This window comes from Vulpes lagopus, chromosome 1 (assembly GCF_018345385.1).
Source record: "Vulpes lagopus strain Blue_001 chromosome 1, ASM1834538v1, whole genome shotgun sequence".
Classification (NCBI taxonomy): Eukaryota; Metazoa; Chordata; class Mammalia; order Carnivora; family Canidae; genus Vulpes; species Vulpes lagopus.
Genome location: NC_054824.1, coordinates 116,778,803 through 116,792,391, shown reverse-complemented (window position 1 = coordinate 116,792,391; position 13,589 = coordinate 116,778,803). Strand labels below are relative to the sequence as shown.

The window sequence follows — 13,589 nt, the reverse complement described above, 5'->3', positions numbered from 1 at the left end:
TATAGAACAACTTGGGAGTTATTCAAATCATTATCTTTGTCCAGCTATAAATATAGAAGAAAACTACTTTGCTTAGAAAAGATTTCTCCCCATGAAGAAAGTCTGAGTATCCACTCTTTCAGTAATCTGCCCATCTTTAACTGTCTTGCAAGCTTTCTGCTCCACTGAAATGGCTTTTTTTTTTCCAGGAAAGCCATGAATGTTTTTGTAAAATTATATCTTCCTTAATATTTTCGTAGCTCTGAATCTTCAGTTAATCCTCTCCTGGAAAACTCTCTCTTCCATTCGAAGAAAAAGGAAAAACAGGTTTGAGACCTGACTCTACATGTAGATAAGACAGTAAACAGTCACTTAACCTCGCTGGGCCACTTAAGTAAAAAAAGAAATGATTTTTTTTATTGTGTTTATTTATTCATGAGACACACAGAGAGAGGCAGAAACATAGGCATGGGGAAAAGCAGGCTCCCCATGGGGAGCCTGATGTGGGGACTCAATCCCAGAACCCTAGGATTATGATGTGAGTCAAAGGCAGATGCTCAACCACTGAGCCATCCAGGTGCCCCAAAAAAGAAATAATATTTACCTACAGAATTGATGTGAGAAAAATAAGACACTGTGTGTAGCAATCCTTTGTAAAGTCTTACAGACCTATTAGTGTCTTGTATTTTGCAACTAAAATTGACTCATTCTATCAAAGACCTGTCATCCATACATTCATCTTCAACTTTAATGCAAACAATCCAATTCCAAAGCAATTCATGTTTAATATGTTAAACATTTTTTCAATGAGTTTTCCTATATTCAGTGTAATAGGAGCTAAAGATCCAAAAAGGAATACTCAAGGAAGAAGGAGAAAACCAGATGGGTTCAGCTGTCCTCAATGTATAGTTAACACAGTAGAATAACCTTGAGCCATGTTGTCCAGAAGCATAAACAAAATGCTTGCCTATTTTCACTTTTTTTTCTCATTTTTCTCTCTTTTTTCTCTCTTTTTCTCTCTTGCTAAATTCTAAGAAGGCCTAGTGAAGAAACATAAATTTTATTTAATTAAAAGCTTTCAGAGCACTGAAGTTGCTATAGAACACTGTGCCCTCAGAGACAACAAACCATCCTTCCCATCAAGACATTTAAAATCATAGTGTGATGTAATGTCTTAGTCTTCACACATGAAAAGGCTGACTGAATCTCTCAAGTCTCTGATTCTTTAATTAACTCCTTATCAGAGATCCATAAGAGCAAGTTACTGGTCCTACGCCCCTAACATCTCTCCTATTTGGTGAGTTTGGACAGGTCATGTATAAATACAAAGACTACTTGGCCAGCCAAAGCTACAGTCGGACTCTCCATGTGCCTTCTATTCCCTACCCTAGTGCCTGTTAGGCTTCCCAAACGCAAAAGTGAAAGGAGAGATAGTCCAGAGTCCTTCTCATTAGGCATACTGGAAAGAGAGGGCAATGGAAAGGAAGGGAAAAGGAAGAGATCCAAAATACATTACCACTTCCAAAAAAATCGTGTGAAAAAAGCCCTTTTACCCTCTTTATACTTACCTCTCAAATTTTCCCTATTAGGCCAATTCCAACCCCACAGTCCAGTTATATGTACCTAAGGACTCCATTCCACATATGAGCTACTTTTCCCTAGAAGGGAGGGAGAGGGAAGCATGAATTCCTTGAACCCACACAGAGACCAGAGTAAACCACTAATAATACAAATTTAACCACTTCAATGATAGTTTTATGAAACTCAGTCCTGAAAGTATCAAAATAATAAAACCATTCAGAAAGGTAGAAAATTAAATTGTGATTTTTTTCAAAAGAGCGTGCAAAAGTTATTTGGACCTGCCTATATCTCCTATGACCATTCAGCTCTCGGTTTTAGTTTCATTTTTGGTGAGCTAAGAGAACAGAAACCTCTCCCTATTGAATGTCCTGAGTATCCCTCAAATTCAACTGTAATGATTTGAGTTTAGTCAAAACACATGTAAAGACTAGCCTTTGAAGAATTATTACTTCTGAGATGATATCAATAAAAAGAAAACTCTATATTCAATCCTATAAAAACCATACTTTATCAGAACTAGAAGGAACCCTGCATTTCCATCCACTCCCAACACTTTCTAAATTAGGCTCTCTACTGTAGTAGAGGAGATTGGGAATTACTGAGAGAAAAAGGTTAAATTTAAGGGACAGCATTCCTAATCCCAATCCACTTCTAATTTCACTTGTCATATCTATAAGGTTTCTGCTCAGTTTGTCTGGCTTTGTTTTTAAGAAAAAAGTCCCAATACTAAATATAAATTTGAAAATCAACAGACTCCTCATTTTCCAGGCAAGGAAATTATCTAGAGAGATAATTTGCCCAAGCTGCTTAATGGCATAGCCAGATGAGAACACAAGCCTTCCTATTCCATACTCTACTGCCTCATCTCCAAAAATATCATAACAGAATCAACTACGCAGATACAAAGAGAACCTGTGCACACTTAACATGATTTTTTCCTAACTCAAATTATGTTATTTTTTTACTATAGGAATAAGAAATCAAATTAAAAGTCTAACAGAATAGCCACTAGCATACATGATTTAAATTTTAATTAACTAAAATGAAACATAATGAAACATTCAGTAACTCAGTCAGACTGGCAATATTTCAAGCATTCAAGAGCTATATGTGACTACTGTTTGACAGCACAGAGAGGGCACAGTTCCATCACTGCAGAGAGTAATACTGGAAAGTGATGATGTAGACACTATGTCAGCACAGTCTGAACAAAACAGCATTTAATTCATGTGTCACAAATGCCACCAACAGACACTAATCACCCCAATTCAGTACTATAATCCCTTCCAAAGAATAGGGCAAGATACACATTTTACGTCTCACTTTCTTCTGTTTAGCAGAAAGCACAACTATATCTCACACAAAACCTTCGGAATTTATCCTGTCATATTTCTCTATACAGCCAATCATGTTCAAGGAGCATGTTTATATACAGAAAAAATAATTTTCAACTGTAATTGTTAATATTTTCCTAAATATAATTTTACATGAAGTAAAAAAATGGAAATAGTATTCCCAAGATTTTAAAAATAGGATTAGGTAACAAATCTAGGAATTCTATATTGATACCTTAACTTCATTATACATTATCTACAAGAATAAACCAAAGTAAAGTTGAGATAGTTTTTTATAATTTAAGAGGAAATTCCTATAGTAAGATCTATTGGAAGATTACATACTTTTTTAACAATACTCCAAATGACCATAAAGCATGAGAGAAAATAGTATTACCATTAAAAAGAATTCAGTTTAATGTTGAGCGTGGCCCTAAAGTGAGCCAAATTGCTTCAGAAATTCTTTGCTAGTATAGTTAAAGATAGGTTTGGATTTTTTTAAGTCTAAGCATTTTAAAATAGAATTTAATGAAGAAGTACTCTATGATAAAAATTATTTTAGAGACATAAAGAAAGGAAGCTGGGAAATTCTACAGCAAGCCCTCATTTCCTGGCATTAATAAGTTTTATGTAAAGATGAATATAAAATTTAGTATCTTTACTACTCTTTCCTAGAATTCTTAACAAGTATCAGATACTTAACTGTCTAACCAAACAACAAAATAACAATATAATGCTTTCTCTTTTTAAAAAATATTTTTTTTATTTCTTTCTTTATTTCAGAGAAAGAGAGAGCATCCCAGTATGGGGAGGAGCAGATAGACAAGCAGACTCCCCACTGATCATGGAGCCTGCTCTGGGGCTTGATCCTAGGACCCTGAGATCATGACCTGAGCCAAAGGCAGATACTTAACTAACTGAGCCACTCAGGCACCCCATAATTTTTTTTTCATTTTTTAAAATTTTTAAATATTTTTAAATTTAAATTCAATTTAGGTAACATATACTGTATTATTCATTTCAGGGGTAGAATTTAGTGATTCATCAGTTGCATAACTGATGACAGTGTTAACCCACTGCTCATTACATCAAGTGCCTCCTTAATGTCCATGATCCAATCGCCCCATCCCATCCACCACTCCTCCAGCAACCTTCAGTTTGTTTCCTGCAGTTAAGAGTCTCTTATGGTTTGCCTCCCTCTCTGTTTTCAATTTAATGTTTTCTCAAAACACAGTCAGAATTATGATCTGGTATTGCAATATGGAAATGCCCGTTCTAGGTAATGCCCCCACTAGAGTCTATAAAGCAGATTTCCTATATTCTTAGTGATCATAAAATTCCCTTATGATCCCCATTATTTCACTGTCTTACTTATTCAGCAAACATTTATAATGTACATACTATATGTGAGATACTATAGCTAAGTGCTAGAATACAAAGACAGGGCAGTTATGGCTCTTGCCCTCAAGAAGTAATGATAATTTGGAAAGCCTGGGTGCTCAGTCGTTGAGCATCTGCCTTTGGCTCAGGGCATGATCCCAGGTCCTGGAATAGAGTCTCACACTGGGCTCCCTGCAGGGAGCCTACTTCTCCTTCTGTCTGTGTCTCTGCCTCTCTCTATGTGTCTCTCATTAAGGAAGGAAGGAAGGAAGGAAGGAAGGAAGGAAGGAAGGAAGGAAGGAAGGAAGGAAAGACAATTTGTAAAGACAAATTTGCAAAAACCTTTTTTAAGGTTGTGTGGAGGAAACTTGGAGATACTGCAGGTTCCTGTCCTGGAAACAGGAGGTACAACTTCTAGTTTGTCCTTATTTCATGTTGAAATTGTTAATGTTTCTGCTGGAATTTCAAAGTTTTCTTGTCCTAATTCATTTCTCTTTCCTTTGTTGTTTTCAGCTTCTTATGCATTTCATTTATTTACTTTCTATTATCTTAACCCTTTCATATTTCTCTAGAATGTAGTCTCAATTTATTTTCATTTTTAAATCCTTTTTCTTTTTTTAAATATTTATTTATTTATTCATGAGAGAGATTGAGAGAGGCAGAAACACAGGCAGAAAGAGAAGCAGGCTCTTCACAGGGAGCCCGATGCTAGACTTGATCCCAGATCCCAGGATCACGACCTGAGCCGAAGGCAGGTGCTCAACCACTGAGCCGCCCAGGCGTCCCTTAAGTCATTTTTAATTGACTTATCTATACATGGGGGAATAGGAACAACATGATCTGGAGAGCATCCACATTAGATGCCTGGCAGTTTGGAGGCTTTCTCCTCCCTGCTCTCATACCCTATATGCATATCCTCTAATTCCTTCAACAACTATATCTGTACTCTCAGAAACCATCTCCCAGCCCAATACAAGATGGCTCTACAGAGAACGTTCCTGTCACTGTGCTCGGACCTCATTGCTCCAGCCTCTGGACACATCCCATCCTTCCAGCCTGTGAATAGCAGTATAGGAAAAAAACCACATCTCACTTTCCGCCCCATATACACCTTTGAGAGAAGCAAAAAGAATTAAAATAAATTTTAACAATAAGGGAAATTGTGCACATCCAGGCCGGTCAATGTGGTGACCAGACAGGTGCCAAGTTCTGGGAGGTCATCAGTGATGAATACGGCATTGATTCCACCAGAACCTACCACGGTGACAGCGACCTGCAGCTGGATCGTATCTCCATGTACTACAATGAAGCTACAGGTGGCAAATACGTACCTTGCCCCATGTTGGTGGATCTAGAACCCGGGACCATGGACTCTGTTCGCTCAGGTCCCTTAGGGCAGATATTCAGACCAGAAAACTTTGTTTTTGGGCAGTCTGGGGCTGGCAACCACTGGGCCAAGGGCCATTACACAGAGGGGGCTGAGCTAGTGGACTCAATCCTGGATGTGGTGCAAAAGGAAGCTGAGAGCTGTGACTGCCTGTAGGGCTTCCAGCTGACCCACTCACTGGGCAGGGGCACGGGCTCTGGCATGGGCACGCTGCTCATCAGCAAGATCTGAGAAGAGTACCTTGACCGCATCATGAACACCTTCAGTGTGGTGCCCTCCCCCAAAGTGTCTGACACAGTGGTTGAGCCCTACAATGTCACCCTCTCCAACCATCAGTTGGTAGAGAACACAGATGAGATCTATTGCATTGACAATGAGGCCCTGTATGACATCTGCTTCCGCACCCTCACCCACACCAACCTATGGGGACCTCAACCACCTTTTCTCAGCCACCATGAGTGGTGTCACCACCTGCTTCCACTTCCCGGGTCAGCTCAATGCTGACCTCCGCATGCTGGCAGTCAACATGGTGCCCTTCCCACATCTCCACTTCTTCATGCCTGGCTTTGCACCTCTGACCAGCCGTGGAAGCCAGCAGTATCAGGCCCTCACTGTGCCTGAACTCACCCAGCAGGTCTTTGATGCCAAGAACATGATGGCTGCCTGTGACCCCCGCCATGGCCATTACCTCACTGTGGCTGCTGTCTTCCATGGGCGGATGTCCATGAAGTAGGTAGATGAGCAGATGCTCAACGTGCAAAACAAGAATAGTAGTTACTTCGTGGAATGGATCCCCTACAATGTCAAGACCGCTGTGGCCCTGTGGCCTCAAGATGGCAGTCACCTTCACTGGAAATAGCACGGCCATACAGGAGCTTTTCAAGCGCATCTCAGAGCAGTTCACAGCCATGTTCCGGCGCAAGGCCTTCCTCCACTGGTACGCAGGTTAAGGCATGGACGAGATGGAGTTCACCGAAGCTGAGAGCATCATGAACGACCTTGTCTCTGAGTATCAGCAGTACCAGGATGCCACCACAGAAGAAGAGGAGGATTTCGGTGAGGAGGCCGAAGAGGAGGCTTAAGTCAGAGTACCATCACCTCAGGCTTCTCCATTCCCTCTTTTTCAGCTGCCCCTGTCCTCTCCCTCAGAATTTGCCTTCTCTGCCTGTCTTGGTTTTTTAAGTCTTCTTCCAAGTTCTATCCTGAACGGTTTCTTTTGCAGGGGTCTGTGCCACTCGGTTGAATGGGATCCTTCCCTCCTACATAAACTGCTTCACATGTTGGACTTCTTCCTTTTCCCCTGGGGAAAGAGGGACTAGCCTTCATCCCTAGTCTCTGGAAAAGACCCCTCACACTACCCACTTTTTCTTAACAAAACTCCAGCTCTGCTGTGTACATATGGAAAAGTGTGTATTGCCACCTAAATCATTTGGGACAAGGAGACACTCCACCTTTTGGCAACACCTCAGTTCTTCCTTCTGCTATTCCCTTTTCCCACACACTCTTTATTTTTGTCCTGTCCTACATTTCAATTTCTACTTTGTGTTGAACTTGATTTTTTTTTTCATATTGAAAAGATACCCCAAGAGCCAAAAATAAATGAAAACTGGAAGAAAAAAAAAAAGATGGCTCTACAAAGCACCCTAAGTCCATTTCCTGGAGGACTTTAAATATAAGGCTAACAAACTGTGGAAGGAGCCTCGGTGTCCATCAAAAGATGAATGGATAAAGAAGATGTGGTTTATGTATACAATGGAATATTACTCAGCCATTAGAAACGACAAATACCCACCATTTGCTTCAACGTGGATGGAACTGGAGGGTATTATGCTCAGTGAAATAAGTCAATCGGAGAAAGACAAACAGGGTATGTTCTCATTCATTTGGGGAATATAAAAAATAGTGAAAGGGAATATAAAGGAAGGGAAAAGAAATGTTGGGAAATATCAGACAGAACATAAAGACTCCTAACTCTGGGAAACGAACTAGGGGTGGTGGAAGGGGAGGAGGGCGGGGGGTGGAGGGGAATGGGTGACGGGCACTGAGGCGGACACTTGAAGGGATGAGCACTGCATGTTTCTCTGTATGTTGGTAAATTGAACACCAATAAAAATTAATTAAAAAAATAAAAATAAAAATAAATAAATAAATAAGTATAAGGCTAATCACATAGTCGATTTGTTATAAATGTTGCCTGCCAACTCCATTTACAATTGTACCAAAACCAATAAAACATCTAAGAAGAAACTTAACCAAAGAGGTGAAAGACCTGTACTCTGAAAACTACAGAAAACTGATGAAAGAAATTCAAGACAATGCAAAAAATGAAAAGATCTTCCATGCTCATGGGTTAGAAGAACAAATGTTGTTAAAATGTCTATACTACCAATCTACAGATGTAATGCTATCCCTATCAAAATACCAACAGCATTTTTCACACAACTAGAACAAAAAAAATCCTAAAATTTGTACGGGACCACAGAAGACCTCAAATAGCCAAAGCAATCTTGTAAAAGAAAAACAAAACTAGAGGTATCACAATTCTAGATTACAAATTATATTACAAAGCAGTAGTAATTAAAACAGTATGGTACTAGAATAAAAACAGATACATAAGAATAATGGAATAGAACAGAAAACCCATAATTGTATTGTCAATTACTCTTTGACAAAGCAGGAAAGAATATTCAATGGGAAACAAACAATCTCTTCAACAAATAGTGTTGAGAAAACTAGAGAACCACATGCAAAAGAATGAAACTGAATCACTTTCTTTCACCAAACACAAAAATAAACCCAAAATGGATTAAAGAGCTAAATGTGAGACCTGAAACCATAAAAAATTCTTGAAGAAAACACAGGCAGTAATCTCTCTGACATTGGCTATAGAAAGTTTTTACTAGACAGGTCTCCAGAGGCAAGAGAAACAAAAGCAAAAATGAGTTATTGGGACTTCATCAAGATAAAAAGCTTCTGCAAAGTTAAGGAAACAACACAACTAAAAAGCAACCTATGGAATGGGAGATGTCTGCAAATGACATATCTGATAAAGTATTAGTTATCAAAATCTATAAAGAATTTATCAACTTGGTAGATCCCTAAGTGGCTCAGCGGTATGGCACCTGCCTTCGGCCCAGCACACGATCCTGGAGTCCCAGGATCGAGTCCCACATCAGGCTCCCTGCATGGAGCCTGCTTCTCCCTCTGCCTCTTTTTCTCTCTCTCTCTCTCTCTCTGTGTGCCTCTCATGAATAAATAAAATATTTTTTAAAAAATAATTTATCAAACTCAACACCCCAAAAAACAAATAATCTATTTTAGAAATGGGCAGAAGACATGAATAGACATTTTTCAAAAAAAGACATACAGATGGCCAACAGACACATGAAAATATGTTCAGCCTCATTCACTCCTTACTCAGGAAATGTAAAGCAAAACTACAATGAGATGCCAGTTCAGATCTACTGGAATGGCTAAAATAAAAAACACAACAGGTGTTGGTAAGGATATTGAAGAAAAAGAAACTCTCTTATACTGTTGGTAGTAATACAAATATGTTCAGCCATTGTGGAAAACATACAGAGGTTCCTTAAAAAATTAAAAATAGAACTGTCCTATAATCCAGTAATCACACAACTGGATATTTACCCCCAAAATACAAAAACAATGATTCAAAGGGATATATGCACCCCTATGTTTATTGTTGCATTACTAACAATAGCCAAATTATGAAAGCAGTCCAAATGTCCATAAATAGATGAATAGATAAAGAAAATGTGGTGCAAACATATATATATGTGTGTGTATATGTATATATATATATATATATACATATACACACACAATAGAATATTATCATACCACAAAAAATGATATCTTGCCATTTGCAACAACATAAATAGACCTAATAAGCTAGTCAGAGAAAGACAAATACCATATGATTTTACTCATATATAGAATTAAATAAACAAAACAAACAAGTGGAGAAAGGAAAAAAAAGAGAGAAACAACCAAGAAACAGACTATTAACTATAAAGAACAAACTGATGGTTACTAGAGCGGAGCTAGGTCAGGGGATGTGGGAAACAGAAGATGGAGATTAAAGAGTACACTTACCATAATGAAAACAAAAAAGATTTTTTAAAAAAAGGAAAAGAAATTTGTTGCCTGTCAACATTTCAAACTGTCACACTCACCAGTTACTAATCTATGGTTTCCAAAGTAAACAATGAATCTGGATTAAATCAAAATACTTAAGGAGGGCACATGATAAAATGAGCACTGGGTATTATATAAGACTGATCAATCACTGAACTCTACTTGTAAAACTAATAATATATGTTAATTAATTGAATTTAAATTTTAAAAAAACATAAAATAAAAAAAAATAATCACATCATGAGCCAAAAGATCTCCATAGGAAGGGACTGCTTACTATTTCCATCCTAATTTTTACCAAGACATCACATTCTTCTTGAAGGAATTTTTTTAAACTCTTGGGATCAGGCTCTTCCCTAGCTCTCTTCATTTTGGACAGATATAAAGCAATCCAGAGCAAGGACTATTCCACTAGGACATAATTTAAGCACCATTTCTGTTTTGCCCTACGGGATGGTTCATAAGCTGAGGCCTGGAATCCTAGGCTTAGAAGCTCAGGCCTCCTAGGAAAGGTGGCTTTGGATATGATAAAATAGCTCCTCTCACTTTCCTGCCCAGGATTCAGCAAATGCAGAGCCCATAATTGCAATACAGAGGTCAGGAGGCTGCATTACTTTGATATCCTATTAAATAAGGGGAAATTAAACAATGCCTTGGGTACCTCCATTTGAGGCTTTCTTTTTTCCAAATACTGAGAAATCGAAAATAACCTTAAATCAGAATTGCAAAATAACATCAGAAACATAAATCTGCCCTTCCTAATATTTGCTTTTCAAGGACTTCCAAGGTAGCTAAAATAATTCTGTGGTCTCACAATAATCAAAAATTAAGAAATAAAGCTCAGAAGCATTATGAAACATTTCCCTATCTTCTTCATATCCCCCTGTAACACTATAAAATTAGTCTGGTCTCCAACTGAGGTATTCTTATAGGTAGAAATGAGATTTGTAGGTCAACCTCCTGACTCCAAAATCCTATGTCACTTTCACTGTGCCACATGAGGGCCCACTCTCTTTGAAGAATTAAGGACTGAATTGCAGCTATTTGCCACCTAGAAGCCTACTCATTTTAGATTCAAGTCACGGCTGAGTTTCCAGCAGGTAGAAGATAGGATGGCTGAACTTCCTGATAAGGTCTTCTCAAATACATCACAAGCCAATAAGAAAGGGAGAGAGTTAAGACAAAGAGAAATCATATATGGATATTTAAAAAGGATTCCTAAACAAACCTAAGCTATGGCTATAGTACCAAGCATTGTTGTGCCCAAGATTGCGAATTCGAGAAACCACCAAGGAGCTGACACTGATGCAAGCGCACGAGGGTTTATTTACAAGCTTGAGCTTGGGTCCAAGTGTGCCCAACACAGCAGAGCAGGGACTTGGACCCCGAAGTGGGTTACAGCTGGGTTTTTTTATAGGCTGGTCTAGGGGATTTTCAGAAGGGGTGGAGGAATTTCTCAAGTTCTGTTTACATTCTGATATGGGGCTTTCAAGGGCATTGAGCTCTGTTCTCATTTTAATATGGGGCTTTCAAGAGCATTGAGCTCTGTTCTCATTCTAATATGGGACTTTCTACCACAGGCATGGTCTCTGTTTCTTTCTGATACAGGATTCTCTGCCTATGGCAATTCTGAGCTCTGTTGTCTTTCTGATATGGGATTCCCTGCCGAGGACATTCTGAAGTTTTTCCTGTAAAGTTCAGCTCTTATTCACAGGGGCCTAAGATGGCTGTACTTGTGCTAATGCTAAACTTGAGGTGGAATGGCCTTGATTTTTCTCGGCCTCCACAGCATAAATCCAATAATAAAAAAAGGATTAAGGTTTCAGTTCAAGATGGCAAACATAGTCACACACACAAAAAAAAGATGGCAAACATAGGAAGGCTGAACTCACCTCCTCCAAGGAATAGACCAAACTACACCTATTAATAGAACAACCCCTCCTGAAGAAAAACTAAGGACTGCCTGAATCACTATTGAAGAAACAAAGACAGAAGAACAAGAGAGATGGAGACACAGTAACAAAGGGAACCCCTACACCCAACACTGCCTACGAACTGCGATGAGGAGGAATACTACTAATAGACTAGGAACAGACCCCTCTGTCCTTGGGCACAGGAAAAAAAAACATGGTTTAAAAGAGCAACTAGCATGTAAAGGAGACAACAGTAGAACTCTGCCAAACAGCAGAATTGCTGCAGGGAAGTTCTCCAGGTCAAACAAACTCGAGAATGACATGGCTTATGTTCCCACCCTACACTAAAAGCCTGGATCAAAGCAGAGTCCAGACACCATGGCAGGCAGGTCCAATGGCCTTGGTAGGCTTGCAACTTCAGTGAGCCCAGGGTCCACAGACCCACACCAGCCCTACATGCACTAGGACACAGAAGAAAACCCAAGGTTTAAAGGGGCCAAGGAACTATGATAATGCTCTCTCCCCCTCAATCGCAAGGGCCCAGACCAAAGCAGGGTCTGGCCACCATAAGGGCTAGAGTTCAGACACCATAAATGGAGGATAAGAGCATCACGGAGGGCTTACAACCTCAGCAAGCTCAGAATATAAAGGCCCACACCAGCCCTAGCTGCACTGGGAAACAAAAAAAGCCATGGTTTACAGGGATCATGAAACTACAAGAACACTTGTTTTGTTTTTACTTTTTACTTTTGGGGTTTGGTCTTCTCTTTTTTGTTCATTTTTTTTCCAGTCTTTCTTTTTTCTTTTATATTTTATTTTTTACTTTTGTAAAAAAAATTATTTTTTCATTATTCTCTCTGTAAGAAGCCACAGTTTAAAAGAGTAGGTAGCATATACAATCATAGCTCCAGTGTGCCAGAAAAAGTAACCAAACACACATAGTTTGTATAGGAGTCACCACACACAAGACCACACACAAGACTCCTTCAATATTAGAAGTAGTCATTTCACTAATCCATACAAAGAAAATCAAGCAAAATGGGAATAAAGAAAAATATGCTTCAAAAGAAAAAATGTTGCATTATGAGTGTCCCAGAAGAAAAAAGAGAAAAAGAAAGGTGTAGAAATTTTATTTGAAGAGATAATAACTGAAAACATCCTCAACCTAAGGAGGGAAATAGACATCCAAATCCAAGAAACAGTTCCAAACAAGATGAATCCAAGGAGGTCTACACCATGGCTTATAATAATTAAAACGTCAAAGATTAAAGATAAAGAATCCTAAAAGCACCAAGGGAAAAATAAAGTTACCTAGAAGGGAAAACCCTGTAAAATGTTAAGCTGATTTTTCAGCAGAAACTTTGTAAGCCAGAAGGGAGAGGAATGACATTCAAAGCACTGAAAGGAAAAAACCCACAATCAAGAATGGTTACTATTTAGATTTAAAAAAAAGGGGGGGGGAATCCCTGGGTGGCGCAGCGGTTTGGCGCCTGCCTTTGGCCCAGGGCGCAATCCTGGAGACCCGGAATCGAATCCCACGTCGGGCTCCCGGTGCATGGAGCCTGCTTCTCCCTCTGCCTATGTCTCTGCCTCTCTCTCTCTCTCTCTCTGTGTGACTATCACAAAAAAAAAAAAAAAAAAAAAAATTAAAAAAAAAGAAAGATAAAGGGATTTAAACCACTAAACCAGTCTTACAAGAAATGCTAAAGGAGCTTCTTCTTTTTTTTTCTTTTTTATAAAGATTTTATTTATTTATTCCTGAGAGACACAGAGAAAGAGAGAGGCAGAAACACAGACAGAGGGAGAAGCAGGCTCCATGCAGGAAGTCCGACATGGGACTCGATCCCCAGTCTCCAG

General features: G+C 39.0%; 1 protein-coding gene across 1 annotated transcript; it reads left to right on the top strand.

The window, feature by feature from the left end:
• Positions 1-5,553: 5,553 nt before the first annotated feature.
• Positions 5,554-6,743, top strand: TUBB8B (tubulin beta 8B). The gene is given in 3 exon segments (XM_041726635.1): positions 5,554-6,068; positions 6,070-6,477; positions 6,479-6,743. Coding segments are annotated over 3 exon segments (1,173 nt in total). The 5' UTR covers positions 5,554-5,568.
• The last annotated feature ends 6,846 nt before the right edge of the window (positions 6,744-13,589 follow it).